Source organism: Ranitomeya imitator, chromosome 9 (genome assembly GCF_032444005.1).
Source record: "Ranitomeya imitator isolate aRanImi1 chromosome 9, aRanImi1.pri, whole genome shotgun sequence".
Taxonomy (NCBI): domain Eukaryota; kingdom Metazoa; phylum Chordata; class Amphibia; order Anura; family Dendrobatidae; genus Ranitomeya; species Ranitomeya imitator.
Genome location: NC_091290.1, coordinates 100,213,387 through 100,234,339, shown reverse-complemented (window position 1 = coordinate 100,234,339; position 20,953 = coordinate 100,213,387). Strand labels below are relative to the sequence as shown.

Below are 20,953 nucleotides of genomic sequence, written 5' to 3'. Positions count from 1 at the left end.
CACCGCAAGGAACGCTGATCCTCCAAAGAAAATGCCAACATCCAAAGGGTATGTTCTGATGCATGAAGCATTTGGAGCATCAGATAAATATTAATAGCATTTGTCTTCACTACATGACATTCTTCAAGGCACCATAGGGCCCCTCAGGAAGGTTTGGGGTGCCAGCAATGTTGTGTGAGGCTCTCCAGATGAGCCTACCCATGTCCAGCTCTAGAAGGTGAGAATAGACCTATTATTGAGCCTGTGCGCCCTGATCCTGGACTGACAGTATCCATGGCATAGCTCAGGTCTGGGTGTACTAACTATGCATTTGTAGCCATGTTGTATTTCATTATCTATCCCACTAACCGGGCAATCTCTTGGTGATAATCATAACTCTCATCCTCTTCTATCCAGTCCAATGACCCCGTAATGGGGTTCACCCGTCCGCAGAACACCATCCACGCGGCTGTTGTAAACTTTATATGTCACTGAGGAAAAGCTGGAAAGAAACAAGAGTATCAGCATCAGTATGTGACGGCCTGCCCCCATGATGAGTAAGGGGCAGATCTCAGTGGACAGTGGCACTTTCCATTACTGGGATACACATTCAGGTGATTGCAGGGCACAATTATACACCACTACTGCTTGGTGGCTGCTGCAGCGCTTCTTTCCCGGCCGAGCATATGATGTGGTAATAGATCAGCTTGGATGTAATGACGGAATACAGGAGTGGCGCTCAGAGTCCACGGAAGAATAAAGGAAGCATACATGCAATATATTATTGATGTATTAACCAACTTTCATCGGGTGCATATATGGGGTTAACGCGCTGCTAGTGGTCAAAATCCACATTTTGGCAGGTAACAAAAAAAAATTCCTTTTTGTGGTAAATGTGTAGCGGTCAGAATGGCGGAATCCTAGCATTACATGCATAAAGGCAATATGTAATTAACACAAAGCAATACATTCATTAATACTAGTAATACTGCTCTGACAGAGTAAAATACACTGCGAAAAATAAGAATTAAAACGAAGTGCAGCATTATTTCCTATGCAGATTCTATCACTAGTATAGGCGTCTTCCTATTCCTGTAATGTCCGTATCGCACTAGTATAGGCATCTTCCTATTCCTGTAATGTCCGTATCACACTAGTATAGGCGTCTTCCTATTCCTGTAATGTCCGTATCACACTAGTATAGGCGTCTTCCTATTCCTGTAATGTCCGTATCGCACTAGTATAGGCGTCTTCCTATTCCTGTAATGTCCGTATCGCACTAGTATAGGCGCCTTCCTATTCCTGTAATGTCCGTATCGCACTAGTATAGGCATCTTCCTATTCCTGTAATGTCCGTATCACACTAGTATAGGCGCCTTCCTATTCCTGTAATGTCCGTATCACACTAGTATAGGCGCCTTCCTATTCCTGTAATGTCCGTATCGCACTAGTATAGGCATCTTCCTATTCCTGTAATGTCCGTATCACACTAGTATAGGCGCCTTCCTATTCCTGTAATGTCCGTATCGCACTAGTATAGGCGTCTTCCTATTCCTGTAATGTCCGTATCGCACTAGTATAGGCGCCTTCCTATTCCTGTAATGTCCGTATCACACTAGTATAGGCGCCTTCCTATTCCTGTAATGTCCGTATCACACTAGTATAGGCGCCTTCCTATTCCTGTAATGTCCGTATCGCACTAGTATAGGCGTCTTCCTATTCCTGTAATGTCCGTATCACACTAGTATAGGCGTCTTCCTATTCCTGTAATGTCCGTATCGCACTAGTATAGGCGTCTTCCTATTCCTGTAATGTCCGTATCGCACTAGTATAGGCATCTTCCTATTCCTGTAATGTCCGTATCACACTAGTATAGGCGTCTTCCTATTCCTGTAATGTCCGTATCACACTAGTATAGGCGTCTTCCTATTCCTGTAATGTCCGTATCGCACTAGTATAGGCGTCTTCCTATTCCTGTAATGTCCGTATCGCACTAGTATAGGCGCCTTCCTATTCCTGTAATGTCCGTATCGCACTAGTATAGGCATCTTCCTATTCCTGTAATGTCCGTATCACACTAGTATAGGCGCCTTCCTATTCCTGTAATGTCCGTATCACACTAGTATAGGCGCCTTCCTATTCCTGTAATGTCCGTATCGCACTAGTATAGGCATCTTCCTATTCCTGTAATGTCCGTATCACACTAGTATAGGCGCCTTCCTATTCCTGTAATGTCCGTATCACACTAGTATAGGCGCCTTCCTATTCCTGTAATGCCTGTATCGCACTAGTATAGGCATCTTCCTATTCCTGTAATGTCCGTATCACACTAGTATAGGCGCCTTCCTATTCCTGTAATGTCCGTATCGCACTAGTATAGGCGTCTTCCTATTCCTGTAATGTCCGTATCACACTAGTATAGGCGTCTTCCTATTCCTGTAATGCCTGTATCGCACTAGTATAGGCGTCTTCCTATTCCTGTAATGCCTGTATCGCACTAGTATAGGCGTCTTCGTATTCCTGTAAAGTCCGTATCGCACTAGTATAGGCGTCTTCCTATTCCTGTAATGTCCGTATCGCACTAGTATAGGCGTCTTCCTATTCCTGTAATGTCCGTATCGCACTAGTATAGGCATCTTCCTATTCCTGTAATGTCGGAATCGCACTAGCATAGGCGTCTTCCTATTCCTGTAATGCCCGTATCGCACTAGTATAGGCGTCTTCCTATTCCTGTAATGCCCGTATCGCACTAGTATAGGCATCTTCCTATTCCTGTAATGTCCGTATCGCACTAGTATAGGCATCTTCCTATTCCTGTAATGCCGCTAGTGCGTCTTCCTATTCCTGTAATGTCCGTATCGCACTAGTATAGGCATCTTCCTATTCCTGTAATGTCCGTATCACACTAGTATAGGCGTCTTCCTATTCCTGTAATGTCCGTATCACACTAGTATAGGTGTCTTCCTATTCCTGCAATGTCCGTATCACACTAGTATAGGCGTCTGTCTATTCCTGTAATGCCTGTATCGCACTAGCATAGGTGTCTTCCTATTCCTGTAATGTCCGTATCACACTAGTATAGGCGTCTTCCTATTCCTGCAATGTCCGTATCACACTAGTATAGGCGTCTTCCTATTCCTGTAATGTCCGTATTGCACTAGTATAGGCATCTTCCTATTCCTGTAATGTCCATATCGCCCTAGTATAGGCATCTTCCTATTCCTGTAATGTCCGTATCGCACTAGTATAGGCATCTTCCTATTCCTGTAATGCCGCTAGTGCGTCTTCCTATTCCTGTAATGTCCGTATCGCACTAGTATAGGCATCTTCCTATTCCTGTAATGTCCGTATCGCACTAGTATAGGCATCTTCCTATTCCTGTAATGCCTGTATCGCACTAGTATAGGCGTCTTCCTATTCCTGCAATATCTGTATCGCACTAGTATAGGCGTCTTCCTATTCCTGTAATCTCCGTATCGCACTAGTATAGGCGTCTTCCTATTCCTGTAATATCTGTATCGCACTAGTATAGGCGTCTTCCTATTCCTGTAATGTCCATATCACACTAGTATAGGCGTCTTCCTATTCCTGCAATGTCTGTATCACACTAGTATAAGCGTCTTCCTATTCCTGTAATGCCCTTATCACACTAGTAGACGGTCACATGTACATTACAGCACAGGCCGCTGACGGTCACATGTACAGCGCTGGCCGCTGATGTTCACAGGTACATTACAGCACAGGCCGCTGACGGTCACAGGTACAGTACAGGCCGCTGACGGTCACAGGTACATTACAGCACAGGCCGCTGACGGTCACATGTACAGTACAGGCCGCTGACGGTCACAGGTACATTACAGCACAGGCTGCTGACGGTCACAGGTATATTACAGCACAGGCCGCTGACGGTCACATGTACAGTACAGGCCGCTGACGGTCACAGATACATTACAGCACAGGCCGCTGACAGTCACATGTACATTACAGCGCAGGCTGCTGACGGTCACAGGTACATTACAGCGCAGGCCGCTGACAGTCACATGTGTTGTGAATTCTGCTCTTGGGCTCCCTCCGGTGGTTGTTGATGGTAATGCAGTTATTCCTGAGTAGCAGTCTTGGACAGGTGTTTCTGCTAATTGCAATTCGGACTGGGGTATTTAGCTGAGCAGGACTCATTAGTCCTTGCCAGTAGTCAATGTTCCTTTGGAAGTGTTGGTCCTCTGCCTGGCCCCTCCTGCTTGCTGCCAATTCAACTAAGATAAGTGTTTTCTTCATTTTTTTAGACACACTGCTGTGTGTTTATTTTCTGTGCTTATCTTGTTTCTATTTTGTTCCTGCTAGACTGTGCCTGTTGCTTTTCTCAGTCTAGTTGGACTCGCTGGAGTCGCAGATATACTCTCCACATCTTTAGTTAGGTGGTGGAGTTTTTGTATTTTTCTGCGGTGGATATTTTGTAGTGTTTTATGCTGACCGCATAGTATCCTGTACTATCCTTTCCTATCTAGGTAGAAGTGGCCTCCTTTGCTTATCCCTGTTTTCTGTCTGCGTGTCTTTTCCTCTCCTACTTACAGTCATTATTTGTGGGGGGCTACCCATTCTTTGGGGGTCTACTCTGAGGCAAGAGAGTTTTCCTATTTCCATCTTTAGGGATATTTAGTCCTTAGGCTGTGTCAAGGTGTCTAAGTCTGGTTAGGCACACCCCACGGCTACTTCTAGTTGCGGTGATAGGATCAGGGGTTGCGGTCAGTAAAGTTACCACTGCTCCAGCGAAGGTCATTTCATGCTGCTCCAAGGCCACCTGATCATAACAGTACTACTGGCCAACAATGAGTTAATTGCATCTCAGAAGAAGGGAGGAAAGATCTTGAGCCATTTTTTTTTCTTCAGTCTGTTTTGTCTTATCCTCCCTCTTTATCTCTGGGTGGCTGAAGAGCCTTGTGCTAGCATGAGTGTTCAGGAATTAGCTTCTCGTGTAGACCAGCTTGCTGCTAGAGTACAGGGTATTTCTGATTACATTGTTCAGACTCCTGCTTTAGAACCGAAGATACCTACTCCTGATTTGTTTTTTGGTGACAGGTCCAAATTTTTGAGTTTTAAAAACAACTGTAAACTGTTTTTTGCATTGAAACCTCGATCCTCCGGGGATTCCATTCAACAAGTTAAGATCATCACTTCCCTGCTGCGTGGTGATCCACAGGATTGGGCATTTTCCCTGGAATCTGGGGATCCTGCTTTGCTTAATGTAGACTCCTTCTTTCAGGCGTTAGGATTACTGTATGATGAACCTAATTCGGTGGATCAAGCTGAGAAGACCTTGTTGGCCCTGTCTCAGGGTCAAGAGGCGGCAGAATTGTATTGTCAGAAATTCAGAAAATGGTCTGTGTTGACTAAATGGAATAATGATGCTTTGGCGGCAATTTTCAGAAAGGGTCTTTCTGAATCCGTTAAAGATGTTATGGTGGGTGAGGGGCGTGGCCTGAATGCTCATGTGAGCGGACGCACGGCAAAGCGCTCCCGCTGCTAACATTGTAATTATCCTTATAAGCCGCAGCTGAGCGGCGATTCACGGCGCTTACCGGCTGCAGGAGAGTTCCGGGAGTGCGGCGGTGAATAGCGGTGGCCCCGAGGTCAGCAAATATGACCAGGAGGAGGCAAAGAGACGCCGGAGCCGGCGAGGCTGGGACTGGCCAAGATGGCGCCGACGCCAGGGAGAAGGCGGAAAAGGAGAACGCTGCATGCCAGAAGCGAATGGCGGCGGCAGCAAAGCTCCAGCAGTTTGCTAGAGTGGAGGCCGCAGAGAACGCAGGCAAAGTAGAGGAGGACGCCGGAGCGGACACGGACACAGAAGAGGAGGAGGAAAGCCCAGCAGAGGAGCAAGAGGTACAGCAGGGGAGCAGGGATAACAGCATGGCGGTGGTAGTAGGGGGATCTGAAGATAAGGGGCCAGGAGCAGAGCCCACCCTTAGAGACGTTTTTGCACTGGTGTCATCATGCAAACAGTCCCTGACCCAGCAGCTACAGGAGGTCAAGGGTGACACAGCCCAGATAAATGCAGCCCTGCAGAAGATTGACAAACGTGTGGGGGCTGTGGAGGAAAGAGTGAGTACTGCGGAAGATCATATAGTGCAGCTGCAGAAAGCGGAGAAGAAGTTTGCTCAAGCAATATCGGAGCTAGCTGCAAAAAATGAGGATCTGGAGAATAGGTCCAGAAGAAATAACATTCGTATAGTGGGTATCCCTGAAAAAACTGAGGGGAGGAATCCCACGGAGTATATTGAAAGCTGGCTCCTTGAGACCTTTGGTGACGCAGCACTGACAAAAGTATTTGCGGTAGAGAGAGCCCACAGGGTCCCACCGAAACCACCTGTCCCTGGAGCAAGTCCCCGTACCATGCTTGCCAAAATCCTAAACTACAGAGACAGAGACATTATCCTGAGGAAGGCTAGAGACATGACGGATTTGACAATTGGAGGTCAAAGAATTGCTATCTACCCCGACTATTCTACCCTGGTACAGAAACAACGGATGATGTTCACGGGTATCAAGAGACGGCTAAGGGAACTGGGAGTGCAATACTCCATGATGTTTCCGGCACGACTGAGAGTGGTGGCGTTGGATAAGATTCATTTTTTCCAGACGCCGGAGGACGCTACCCAGTGGATAGATCTCAATGCTAAAAGGCTTACAGGGAAAGGAGATTGAAAATACGGGGTGGGTTGGTCGGGAGGTATTTTACTTTTTAAAAAGGAAAAAGAGATTGACTGACAGTACATTGGTAATTGAGATGTGAAGGTTTGAGGGTGGAGCTGGGCATTACGCAGGGAACGCCCGGGGAGTGTGGAAACGGCGGAGAAGTACGAGGGAGGAAGGGTGTGCAGCGTACTAAAAGTTTATTTAGTTTCTTGCAGTTGTAATTTAATACATGTTGAAATATTTTGTTCTTCTAAGAATTGCGCCGAATTCTGTTATAAACGGTAGCGGGAGGTGGAAGGAGAAGGTTACGTTAACAAGAGTGTTCGCAATGGGTGATGGTACCCCACTCTTGATAAGAGGCAGAATGTATAGTATTGGGGGGGGAGTGTGGGGGAGGTGGGGTAGGGGTAAGGGAAGGGAGGGAAGTTAGACAGCTCAGAACTGGGAGTAAAGACATAACTAAAAATGATGAGTCACATAATAGGGGACCGCTTTAAAATACTGAGTTGGAATGTGAGAGGTCTGGCGGATAAGTCTAGGAGAGCTGCGAGCTTGCAGTATGCAAAGGATCAATGGGCCTCTATGATATGCTTGCTGGAGACGCACTTGATACGGGAGAAGGTGGATGTACTAAATAGACGATGGATTCAGAAGGGGTATCACTCTACCTTTTCGACGTACTCAAGGGGGGTGTCAGTGTTGGTGCCGGTGGGAGTGCAGTATGAAGAGGTGAAGGTATGCGTGGATGATGATGGTCAGTATGTGGTGATACAGTGTATATTATATGGAGTGAGAGTGTGTGTCGCGGCAATGTATATTCCACCTCCATATTCAAGTAAGAAGATTAGGGAGGTGTTGGAGAAGGTGGAACGATGGGGACCGCTACCACTTTTAATTATTGGGGATTTGAACAATATTTGTGACGATTTTTGGGATAAAAATAAGAACACCCAGAACAGGTCGGAGGGGCACACTACAACATTTGGTACCTATGTGCGTGAAATAGGCATGATTGATCTATGGAGAGTTAGACATGTTGGGGAAAGAGGGTACTCGTGCTACTCACCGGCTCATGCTACGCTATCCAGAATTGATATGGCGCTGGGTAACCGCCTGTTGGACACAATGGTGGGGGAAGTGCGTTATCTGCCGAGGGCCCTTTCGGACCACAGTCCAATTGAGGTGGAGGTTAGGTTATTGGGGACACGGACCGCAAGCGGGAGAGAATGGAAGATCCATCCTAACTGGTTACATAGTGTTGACTTGGAAGGTATAGGGAAGGAGGTGACGGAATTTTTTGCTTTAAATGATGGGAGTACAGATGCTCTAACTGTTTGGGATGCAATGAAGGCGTACCTGAGAGGGCTACTATTTAGAGATATTAGTAGGTGTAAGCGGAAGACAAGGGAGGCAGAGAGAGCGGCGGTGGAGGAGTTGAAGGCTGCAGAGGACGAGATGGTAGTATTGGGGACTTCCGAGGCAGGGAAAAGGTTGAGAACAGCGCAAACTCATATGGAGAAGATTCTGCTGGGAAAAGCTGAAAGGAAGCGGGAGTTTCAAAGGGTGACTTATTTTCAGGAGGAAGAAACAGTGGGCCACATGCTATCGGTGGTAGCTTCTGCTCAGCGAAGTACCTCATATGTACATTCGTTGGTTTCTGATGGTGGGAGCAGGATATCTGAAACATCTGAAATTATAAAGGTCTTTGCGGACTTTTACGCGGACTTATATTCCTCCAGGGTCAATGAGTCAGTCGGAGATACAGAGACTTTCTTGGAGAGTCTGGGTCTGCCGAAATTGAGTGAGGAGGATAGGGTGAGCCTTGATGCCCCTATCACTGAGGAGGAACTGAGTCGAGCGCTGAAGTCTATGGCCAATGGGAAGGCACCTGGAGTTGATGGGTTACCAGCCGAAATCTATAAAAGCCTAGGGGAAGTGTTGATTCCCAGATTAAAGTTAGTACTGGAGGAGGCTGGAGGCCAGGGGTATCTCCCAGCATCTATGAGGGAGGCCATTATAGTGGTTATTCCGAAGGAGGATAAGGATCTGGGGAAACCTGAGTCATATCGCCCAATCTCTCTGTTAACCATCGATGTCAAGCTCTTGGCCAGGGTCTTGGCTTCCCGTTTGTCCAGAGTCATTACTAACCTTGTACATTCGGATCAGTCCGGCTTTATGCCTGACAGGTCTACAGCGGTCAATCTGCGGAGGCTGTATATGAGTTTGCAGCTAAAGTCTGACAATTGTGGCCGGAGGGTTGTTGCGTCCTTGGATGCCCACAAGGCGTTTGATAGTGTGGAGTGGGGATATCTCTGGCGGGTGTTGAAGTGTATGGGTATTGGACCGCAATTTGTGTCATGGATTCAATTGCTATATTCACTACCGACAGCTAGAATCAGAGTGAATGGGGAACTTTCTCAGCCTATAAAGTTGGCCAGAGGTACGAGGCAGGGATGCCCACTGTCGCCCCTTCTGTTTGCTCTAGCTGTGGAGCCACTGGCCGCCAAGATTCGACAATCTGATGAGGTCCCTGGGTTCAGATATGGGAGTGTTGAGGAGAAGACTGCGCTATATGCGGACGACATTTTACTGTTCCTGGCGGACCCGGAGGACGCCTTGAAAGGGGCCATCGAGATCATTGAGAAATTTGGTGCCTTGTCGGGGCTGAGGATAAACTGGGAAAAATCGGTCCTCTTTGATGTGGATGGGGTGGAGGAGAGTGGGAGTGAGCCATTGGGAGAGGGGCGGCTTAAGGTGGCATCCCTTTTTAAATACTTGGGAATATGGATCTCGATGCCAGTTACAGAGTTTTTGTATAGGAATTTGACTCCTCTCATGGGCGTGCTTAAGGCAAAAGTAGACGCGTGGAACAAGTTACACCTATCGGTGGTGGGTAGGGTTAATCTTATTAAAATGGTTCCGATGCCCAAAATACTCTACGTCCTCCATAACGCGCCAGTTTGGATTCCACGTGGGAAGTTCCGGCAGATTAATGCTCTCTTTAGAAGCCTGATATGGGGGAGGCAATACCCACGTATTAGCCTGGAGACGCTTCAGCGACCCAAGGAAGATGGAGGTCTGGCTTTGCCCAACCCTGAGCTATATTTTCTTGCAGCCCAAAGTCAGCATTTGAAGGGCTGGGCGCGGGAGGTGTCCTCCAGTGCGGTACAACACTTGATGGAGGGGGTGACAAACCGACGACCGGTGGTGCAGTGTCTGGAGGATGGCTCCTTGGGCGTATTGGGGAAATTGTATCCAACTATGTTTTTGATACGTAAACTATGGACCAGACTGCGACAGATTCGGGGGGTTATTGGACTGACTAAATTTACACCGATATGGCTTAATAATAATTTGGTAGAGTTTGCGGCTCTTGGAGTGCTGACAGAGTGGCACGCTAAAGGAATTTATTTTGTTGCTCAGATAATTCAACAACGAGTGTTAAAATCCTTTTCTCAGCTGCAGGGGGAGTTTGGACTGAGAACGACTGGGGAGTATCAATATGCCCAGATGAAGCATGCTTTTGGAGCTCAGAACAGGGGCGATGGCATTGGGATCCAGGAGGACATAGTTTTGGAATATGTGTGTGGGGATGGGCCCACAAGGGGAGTCATTTCCACCCTTTATAAGGACCTACTGCATGCATATTTGCTGGATTTCCCTCTAAAAGCGAGAGCTAAGTGGGAAAGAGATCTAGGCCCAATGGAGAATGAAACTTGAGAGTCGGTGTTGGAGTGGGTTCCACGAGTGTCACTAAGTGAGCCGTATAGACTATCGCAGCTGTACATCTGGCACAGAGTCTATAAATCACCGGAAGTGTTACATAGAGCAGGGTTGCGTGCTGACTCTGAATGCCCGAGATGTAGGACTGAGAATGCAGGAATATATCACATGATGTGGACATGTCCAAGACTGATTGCTTTTTGGCTGGTAGTACTGAGTCGTGTGGAAGGGGCGTATAAATGCAGAGTGCCGAGAGATCCGATGGTGTGCCTACTGGGATATGTGGAGGAAATTAGAGTGGACAACACCTGGAAGATAGCAATAGCTAGGCTATTATATATGGCTCGGAAGGTGATAGCACGGAATTGGATCAAGGAGGAGCCGCCTACAAGGAGTGAATTCCTGAAATATGTTAAACATGGTCTCAATCTGGAAAAGGGGGTCTACAAAAGACGTGGGAAAACAGAAATGTTTGACAAAATGTGGTCTCCGTGGCTCAAGCTGGGATGATTAGGTATAGGAAATGGGAGGTTGAGGACCTTTGTAGGGGCGAGATTGCTAGAGGAATAAGCGGTCATAAGTGAGTCAAGCGGCTCAAAGAGCCATCAATACTGGTAATAAAAGTATCATTGGGAAGAAGCTGTCATGGGGGGGGGGGGGGGGGTTGGGGTTTGTTGGGATTGCTGGGGGTTTGGAAAATGAAGAAACTTTGTTTGTAATACACTGGAAGATTGATAAAATGTAATGTTCATGTTTATTCTCAATAAAAATCTATTTAAATAAAAAAAAAAAAAAAAAAAGATGTTATGGTGGGGTTTCCCACACCCTCCAATCTGAGTGATTCTATGTCTCTGGCCATTCAGATTGACCGGCGCTTGCGGGAGCGCAGAACTGTGCGCGCTGTGGTGTTATCCTCAGAGCAAATTCCTGAGCCAATGCAGTGTGATAGGATTCTGTCTAGAACGGAACGACAAGTTTTCAGACGTCAGAATAGGTTGTGTTATTATTGTGGCGACGCTTCTCATGTCATTTCTGTTTGCCCTAAGCGGACCAAGAGGATCGCCAGTTCATTTACCATCAGTACTGTACAACCTAAATTTCTGTTATCTGTGTCCTTGATCTGTTCATTGTCATCATTTTCTGTCATGGCGTTTGTGGATTCAGGCGCTGCCTTGAACTTAATGGACTTTGAGTTTGCCAGGCGTTGTGGTTTTCCCTTGCAGCCTTTGCAGAACCCTATTCCTTTAAGGGGCATTGATGCTACACCCTTGGCTAAAAATAAGCCCCAGTTTTGGACACAGGTGACCATGCGCATGGCACCAGCCCATCAGGAAGATTGTCGATTTCTGGTGTTGCATAATTTGCATGATGCTATCGTGCTGGGTTTTCCATGGTTGCAAGTACATAATCCTGTTTTGGATTGGAACTCCATGTCTGTGACTAGTTGGGGTTGTCAGGGGGTTCATAATGATGTTCCTCTGATGTCTATCGCCCCTTCTCCCTCTTCTGAATTTCTGGAGTTTTTGTCTGATTTTCAGGATGTATTCGATGAGCCCAAGTCCAGTTTTCTTCCACCGCACAGGGACTACGATTGTGCTATTGACTTGATTCCAGGCTGTAAGTTTCCTAAGGGCCGACTTTTCAACCTGTCTGTACCTGAACATACCGCCATGCGGAGCTATATTAAGGAGTCTTTGGAGAAAGTGCATATTCGGCCATCTTCTTCACCGTTGGGAGCGGAGTTCTTTTTTGTTGCTAAAAAAGATGGTTCCTTAAGACCCTGTATTGATTATCGTCTCTTGAATAAGATCACGGTCAAGTTTCAATATCCTTTACCTTTGCTTTCCGATTTGTTTGCTAGGATTAAGGGAGCTAGTTGGTTTACTAAGATTGACCTTCGGGGGGCTTATAATCTTGTTCGTATTAAGCAGGGTGATGAATAGAAAACTGCGTTTAACACACCCGAGGGCCATTTTGAATACCATGTGATGCCATTCGGACTCTCTAATGCTCCATCTGTTTTTCAGTCCTTCATGCATGATATCTTCCGGGATTATCTTGATAAATTCCTGATTGTATATTTGGACGATATTTAGATTTTTTCCGATGATTGGGAGTCTCATGTGCAGCAGGTCAGGATGGTATTTCAGATCCTTCGTGACAATGCCTTGTTTGTGAAAGGGTCTAAGTGTCTGTTTGGGGTGCAGAAGGTTTCTTTTTTGGGCTTTATTTTTTCTCCCTTGTCTATAGAGATGGATCTGGTTAAGGTTCAGGCCATTCATGATTGGATTCAGCCCACATCCGTGAAGAGCCTTCAGAAATTTTGGGGTTTTGCTAATTTTTATCACCGTTTCATTGCTAATTTTTCCAGCGTGGTTAAACCCTTGACTGATTTGACGAAGAAGGGCACTGATGTGGCGAATTGGTCCCCTGCGGCTGTCTCTGCCTTTCAGGAACTTAAGCATCGTTTTACTTCTGCTCCTGTGTTGCGTCAACCGGATGTTTCTCTTCCGTTTCAGGTTGAGGTTGACGCTTCTGAGATTGGGGCAGAGGCCGTTTTGTCTCAGAGGGATCCTGTTGGTTCCTTAATGAAACCGTATGCCTTCTTTTCCCGTAAGTTTTCGCCTGCTGAACGCAATTATGATGTCGGCAATCGGGAGTTGTTGGCTACGAAGTGGGCGTTTGAGGAGTGGCAACATTGGCTTGAGGGTGCTAAGCACCGTACTGTGGTCTTGTGACCGATCATAAGAATCTGATTTACCTCGAGTCTGCCAAACGGTTGAATCCTAGACAGGCTCGATGGTCCTTGTTTTTTTCTCATTTTGATTTCGTGGTCTCGTACCTTCCGGGTTCTAAGAACTTGGAACCAGTCAGTATTTTGAAGGAAGGGGTGGTCCTTTCTGCCGTTTCTCCTGATTTACGACGGGTTCTTCAGAAATTTCAGGCTGACAAACCTGATTCTTGTCCTGTGGGGAAGCTGTTTGTTCCTGACAGATGGACTAGTAGAGTGATTTCTGAGGTTCACTGTTCTGTGTTGGCTGGTCATCCTGGCATTTTTGGTACCAGAGACTTGGTTGGTAGGTCATTTTGGTGGCCTTCTTTATCGCGTGATGTGCGGTCTTTTGTGCAGTCCTGTGGGACTTGTGCGCGGGCCAAGCCTTGTTGCTCCCGTGCTAGTGGGTTGCTTTTGCCATTGCCGGTCCCTGAGAGGCCCTGGACGCATATTTCTGTTGTGAGTTCTGTTTTTGGGCTCCCTCTGGTGGTTACTGATGGTACTGGGTGACTTGTGTTCTCTGCGGTCTCTGGTGTCCACCTGTTCCATCAGGTTATGGGAGTTTTCTATTTAACCTGGCCTTTTTGTCATTTCCTCGCCGGCTATCAATGTAATCAGCGTGTCTTTTTACCTCTGCTCCCTGCGTCTGTTATCTTCAGGACAAGCTAAGTTTTGATTTTCCTGTTCCACGTTTTGCTTTATTTTTGTCTTAGTCCAGCTTGCTGATATGTGATTCCTTGCTGCTGGTTGCTCTAGTGGGCTGAAATTACTCCTCATGTTCCATGAGTTGGCACATGAGTTCAAGTAATTTCAGGATGGTTTTTTGAAGGGTTTTTCGCGGACCGCGCAGTTCACTTTTGTATCCTCTGCTATCTAGCTTTAGCGGGCCTCATTTTTGCTGATTTTATTTTCATAACTACGTATGTGCTTTCCTCTCATTTCACCGTTATTACATGTGGGGGGCTGCTATTTCTGTGAGATGTTTCTCTGGAGGCAAGTGAGGTCTGTGTTTCTTCTAATAGGGGAAGTTAATCCTTCGGCTGGCGCGAGACGTCTAGGAATCATCGTAGGCACGTTCCCCGGCTACTGCTAGTTGTGTGTTTAGGTTCAGGATCGCGGTCAGCTCAGGTTCCATCACCCTAGAGCTTGTTTTGTTTTTGTGCTTGTCCTTTTGTGATCCCCTGCCATTGGGATCATGACAGTATAGCCGGCCAGAAAAAATTGGTCATCGTTTTGGCTGAAGTAGGAGGAAAAGTAGTCTGAGGAAGTTTTTTTTTTTTTTTTTTGTTTTCCCCTCCTCAGTGTTTGCTGCCTAGCCTTAATTGCAGCTTGGCTGTTTTTTTTTTTCCTCCTCTTAATCCTTGAATGGCTCTGACCTCAGCTGTTTATCATGGACGTCCAGAGTTTGGCTTCCAGCCTGAATAATCTTGCTGCTAAGGTTCAAAATATACAAGATTTTGTACATACGCCTATGTCTGAACCTAGAATTCCTATCCCAGAGTTTTTTTCTGGAGATAGATCTAGTTTTCTGAATTTTAGGAACAATTGCAAGTTGTTTCTTTCTTTGAAATCTCGCTCCTCTGGAGACCCTGCTCAGCAGGTCAAGATTGTTATATCTTTCCTGCGGGGTGACCCTCAGAATTGGGCATTTGCATTGGCACCAGGGGATCCTGCGTTGCTCAATGTGGATGCATTTTTTCTGGCATTGGGTTTGCTCTATGAGGAACCTAACCTAGAGATTCAGGCTGAAAAAGCTTTATTAGCTCTCTCTCAGGGGCAAGATGAAGCAGAAATATATTGTCAGAAATTTCGGAAATGGTCGGTGCTTACTCAGTGGAATGAGTGCGCTCTGGCTGCAAAATTTAGAGATGGCCTTTCTGAGGCCATTAAAGATGTTATGGTGGGGTTCCCGGCGCCTACAGGTCTGAATGAGTCCATGACTATGGCTATTCAGATTGATCGGCGTTTACGGGAGCGCAAACCTGTGCACCATTTGGCGGTGTCTTCTGAACAGGCACCTGAGATAATGCAATGTGATAGAATTCAGTCCAGAAGTGAACGGCAAAATTATAGGCGGAAAAATGGATTGTGTTTTTATTGTGGTGATTCAGCTCATGTTATATCAGCATGCTCTAAACGCACAAAAAAGGTTGATAAGTCTGTTGCCATTGGTACTTTACAGTCTAAGTTCATTCTGTCTGTGACTCTGATTTGTTCATTATCATCCATTTCCGTCGATGCCTATGTGGATTCAGGCGCTGCCCTGAGTCTTATGGATTGGTCATTTGCCAATCGCTGTGGGTTTAGTCTGGAACCTCTGGAAGTTCCTATTCCTTTGAAAGGAATTGACTCTACACCTTTGGCTATGAATAAACCTCAGTACTGGACACAAGTGACCATGCGTATGACTCCCGTTCATCAGGAGGTGATTCGCTTCCTGGTACTGTATAATTTACATGATGTCTTAGTGCTTGGTCTGCCATGGTTACAAACTCATAACCCAGTCCTAGACTGGAAAACAATGTCTGTGTTAAGCTGGGGATGTCAGGGGGTTCATGATGATGCATCTCCGATTTCTATCGCTTCATCTACTCCTTCTGAGGTTCCGGTATTTTTGTCTGATTATCGGGAGGTTTTTGAGGAGCCTAAGCTCAGTTCGCTTCCTCCTCACAGGGATTGCGATTGTGCTATAGATTTGATTCCTGGCAGTAAATTCCCTAAAGGTCGTTTGTTCAATCTGTCAGTGCCAGAGCATACTGCTATGCGGAATTATGTTAAGGAGTCCTTGGAAAAGGGACATATCCGTCCATCTTCGTCCCCTTTGGGAGCAGGTTTTTTTTTCGTGGCCAAAAAAGATGGTTCCTTGAGGCCTTGTATAGATTACCGTCTTTTGAATAAGATTACAGTCAAATATCAGTATCCTTTGCCATTGTTGACTGATTTGTTCGCTCGCATTAAGGGGGCTAAATGGTTCACTAAGATTGATCTTCGGGGTGCGTATAATCTTGTGCGGATAAGGCAGGGTGATGAGTGGAAAACCGCATTTAATACGCCTGAGGGCCATTTCGAGCATTTGGTGATGCCTTTTGGACTTTCTAATGCTCCTTCTGTCTTCCAGTCTTTTATGCACGATATTTTCCGTGAATATCTGGATAAATTTATTATCGTGTATTTGGATGATGTTTTGTTTTTTTCTGATGACTGGGAGTCTCATGTTCAGCAGGTCAGGAAGGTGTTTCAGGTCCTGCGGGCCAATTCTTTGTTTGTAAAGGGTTCTAAATGTCTCTTTGGAGTCCAGAAGATTTCCTTTTTGGGGTATATTTTTTCCCCTTCTACTATTGAGATGGATCCCGTCAAGGTTCAGGCTATTTGTGACTGGACGCAGCCTACATCTCTTAAGAGTCTACAGAAGTTCTTGGGCTTTGCTAATTTTTATCGTCGCTTCATAACTAATTTTTCTAGTGTTGTTAAGCCTTTGACGGATTTGACTAAGAAGGGTGCTGATGTTACTGATTGGTCTCCTGCGGCTGTGGAGGCCTTTCAGGAACTTAAGCGCCGGTTTTCTTCTGCTCCTGTGTTGCGTCAGCCAGATACGTCGCTTCCTTTTCAGGTTGAGGTTGATGCTTCCGAGATCGGAGCGGGGGCGGTTTTGTCACAGAGAAGCTCCGATGGCTCAGTGATGAAGCCATGTGCGTTCTTTTCTAGAAAATTTTCGCCCGCTGAACGGAATTATGATGTTGGTAATCGGGAGCTTTTGGCCATGAAGTGGGCATTTGAGGAGTGGCGTCATTGGCTTGAGGGTGCTAGACATCGTGTGCTGGTCTTGACTGATCACAAAAATTTGATGTACCTTGAGTCTGCCAAGCGTCTGAATCCTAGACAGGCTCGTTGGTCACTGTTTTTCTCCCGTTTCAATTTTGTGGTTTCATACCTGCCAGGTTCAAAGAATGTGAAGGCGGATGCTCTTTCTAGGAGTTTTGTGCCTGACTCCCCTGGAAATTCTGAGCCCACTGGTATCCTTAGGGATGGGGTGATTTTGTCGGCTGTCTCCCCAGACTTGCGACGTGCTTTGCAGGAGTTTCAGGCGGATAAACCTGATTGTTGTCCGCCGGAAAGACTGTTTGTTCCGGATAATTGGACCAGTAGAGTCATCTCCGAGGTCCATTCTTCTGTGTTGGCAGGTCATCCTGGAATATTTGGTACTAGAAACTTGGTGGCCAGGTCTTTTTGGTGGCCTTCCTTGTCGAGGGATGTGCGTTCTTTCGTGCAGTCTTGTGGAGTTTGCGCTCGGGCTAAGCCTTGCTGTTCTCGGGCCAGTGGATTGTTGTCACCTTTGCCTATCCCGAAGAGGCCTTGGACGCACATTTCCATGGACTTTATTTCGGATCTCCCTGTCTCTCAAAAAATGTCCGTCATATGGGTTGTGTGTGACCGCTTTTCTAAGATGGTTCATCTGGTACCCTTGCCTAAGTTACCTTCCTCCTCTGAGTTGGTCCCTCTGTTTTTTCAAAACGTGGTCCGTTTGCATGGTATTCCGGAGAACATCGTTTCTGACAGGGGATCCCAGTTTGTGTCTAGATTTTGGCGGACGTTCTGTGCTAAGATGGGCATTGATTTGTCCTTTTCGTCTGCATTCCATCCCCAGACGAATGGCCAGACGGAACGAACTAATCAGACTTTAGAAACTTATTTAAGGTGTTTTGTTTCTGCTGATCAAGATGACTGGGTTTCCTTTTTGCCGCTTGCCGAGTTTGCCCTTAATAATCGGGCTAGTTCTGCTACCTTGGTTTCTCCTTTCTTTTGTAATTCGGGGTTTCATCCTCGTTTTTCCTCTGGTCAGGTGGAGCCTTCTGATTGTCCTGGAGTGGACATGGTGGTGGATAGGTTGCATCGGATTTGGAGTCATGTGGTGGACAATTTGAAGTTGTCCCAGGAGAGGGCTCAGCAGTTTGCTAATCGCCGTCGCCGCGTGGGTCCTCGACTTCTTGTTGGGGACTTGGTGTGGTTGTCTTCTCGTTTTGTTCCTATGAAGGTCTCTTCTCCTAAGTTCAAGCCTCGGTTCATCGGTCCCTATAGGATCTTGGAAATTCTTAACCCTGTGTCGTTTCGTTTGGATCTCCCGGCATCGTTTGCTATTCATAATGTGTTCCATCGGTCGTTGTTGCGGAAGTATGAGGTACCTGTTGTTCCTTCGCTTGAGCCTCCTGCTCTGGTGCTGGTGGAGGGTGAATTGGAGTATGTTGTGGAGAAGATCTTGGATTCTCGTGTTTCCAGACGGAAACTCCAGTATTTGGTCAAGTGGAAGGGTTATGGTCAGGAGGATAATTCTTGGGTGATTGCCTCTGATGTTCATGCTGCCGATTTGGTCCGTGTTTTTCATAGGGCTCATCCTGGTCGCCCTGGTGGTTCTCGTGAGGGTTCGGTGACCCCTCCTCAAGGGGGGGGTACTGTTGTGAGTTCTGTTTTTGGGCTCCCTCTGGTGGTTACTGATGGTACTGGGTGACTTGTGTTCTCTGCGGTCACTGGTGTCCACCTGTTCCATCAGGTTATGGGAGTTTCCTATTTAACCTGGCCTTTTTGTCATTTCCTCGCCGGCTATCAATGTAATCAGCGTGTCTTTTTACCTCTGCTCCCTGCGTCTGTTATCTTCAGGACAAGCTAAGTTTTGATTTTCCTGTTCCACGTTTTGCTTTATTTTTGTCTTAGTCCAGCTTGCTGATATGTGATTCCTTGCTGCTGGTTGCTCTAGTGGGCTGAAATTACTCCTCATGTTCCATGAGTTGGCACATGAGTTCAAGTAATTTCAGGATGGTTTTTTGAAGGGTTTTTCGCTGACCGCGCAGTTCACTTTTGTATCCTCTGCTATCTAGCTTTAGCGGGCCTCATTTTTGCTGATTCTATTTTCATAACTACGTATGTGCTTTCCTCTCATTTCACTGTTATTACATGTGGGGGGCTGCTATTTCTGTGGGGTGTTTCTCTGGAGGCAAGTGAGGTCTGTGTTTCTTCTAATAGGGGAAGTTAATCCTTCGGCTGGCGCGAGACGTCTAGGAATCATCGTAGGCACGTTCCCCGGCTACTGCTAGTTGTGTGTTTAGGTTCAGGATCGCGGTCAGCTCAGGTTCCATCACCCTAGAGCTTGTTTTGTTTTTGTGCTTGTCCTTTTGTGATCCCCTGCCATTGGGATCATGACATATTTCTATGGATTTTATTTCCGATCATCCTGTTTCCCAGAGGATGTCGGTTATCTGGGTTGTTTGTGACCGATTCTCTAAGATGGTTCATTTGGTGCCTTTGCCTAAATTGCCTTCTTCTTCTGATTTGGTTCCGTTGTTTTTTCAGCATGTGGTCCGTTTGCATGGTATTCCTGAGAATATTGTGTCCGACAGAGGTTCCCAGTTTGTTTCTAGGTTTTGGCGGGCCTTTTGTGCTAGGCTGGGCATTGATTTGTCTTTTTCTTCTGCATTTCATCCTCAGACAAATGGCCAGACCGAGCGTACTAATCAGACTTTGGAGACTTATTTGAGATGCTTTGTGTCTGCTGATCAGGATGATTGGGTGGCTTTTTTGCCATTGGCCGAGTTTGCCCTTAATAATCGGGCTAGTTCGGCTACTTTGGTTTCGCCTTTTTTTTTTGTAATTTTGGTTTTCATCCTCGTTTTTCTTCTGGGCAGGTTGAGTCTTCTGACTTTCCTGGTGTGGATTCTGTGGTTGACAGGTTGCAGCAGATTTGGGCTCAGGTGGTGGACAATTTGGTGTTGTCTCAGGAGGAGGCTCAACGTTTTGCTAACCGTCGTCGGTGTGTTGGTTCCCGGCTTCGGGTTGGGGATCTGGTTTGGTTATCTTCCCGTCATGTTCCTATGAAGGTTTCTTCTCCTAAGTTTAAGCCTCGGTTTATTGGTCCTTATAAGATTTCTGAGATTATTAATCCGGTGTCTTTTCGTCTGGCGCTTCCGGCCTCTTTTGCTATCCATAATGTCTATAGATCTTTGTTGCGGAAATATGTGGAGCCCGATGTTCCCTCTGTTGATCCTCCGGCCCCTATGTTGGTCGATGGGGAGTTGGAATATGTGGTTGAGAAGATTTTGGATTCTCGTTTTTCGAGGCGGAAGCTTCAGTACCTTGTCAAATGGAAGGGTTATGGCCAAGAGGATAGTTAGACTCGCTGGAGTCGCAGATATACTCTCCACATCTTTAGTTAGGTGGTGGAGTTTTTGTATTTTTCTGCGGTGGATATTTTGTAGTGTTTTATGCTGACCGCATAGTATCCTGTACTATCCTTTCCTATCTAGGTAGAAGTGGCCTCCTTTGCTTATCCCTGTTTTCTGTCTGCGTGTGTCTTTTCCTCTCCTACTCACAGTCATTATTTGTGAGGGGCTACCTATCCTTTGGGGGTCTACTCTGAGGCAAGAGAGTTTTCCTATTTCCATCTTTAGGGATATTTAGTCCTTAGGCTGTGTAGAGGTGTCTAGGTCTGGTTAAGCACACCCTACGGCTACTTCTAGTCGCGGTGATAGGATCAGGGTTTGCGGTCAGTAAAGTTACCACTGCTCCAGCGAAGGTCATTTCATGCTGCTCCAAGGCCACCTGATCATAACACACATGTACAGTACAGGCCGCTGACGGTCACAGGTACATTACAGCACAGGCCGCTGACAGTCACATGTACATTACAGCACAGGCCGCTGACGGTCACAGGTACATTACAGCACAGGCCGCTGACAGTCACATGGACATTACAGCACAGGCCGCTGACGGTCACATGGACATTACAGCACAGGCCGC

The 20,953-nt window shown here is 46.5% G+C and overlaps 1 protein-coding gene across 2 annotated transcripts in view; it reads right to left on the bottom strand.

Annotated features, from left to right (window-relative positions):
• Window positions 1-20,953, bottom strand: part of PRMT7 (protein arginine methyltransferase 7) — a 126,679-nt gene that overhangs the window by 69,292 nt on the left and 36,434 nt on the right. For both annotated transcript variants that reach the window (XM_069740322.1, XM_069740321.1), the window contains exon 2: window positions 349-481. In XM_069740322.1, coding sequence (XP_069596423.1) covers window positions 349-440 — 92 coding nt within the window. In that variant the 5' untranslated portion in view covers window positions 441-481. The remainder of the gene's footprint in view (window positions 1-348; window positions 482-20,953) is intronic.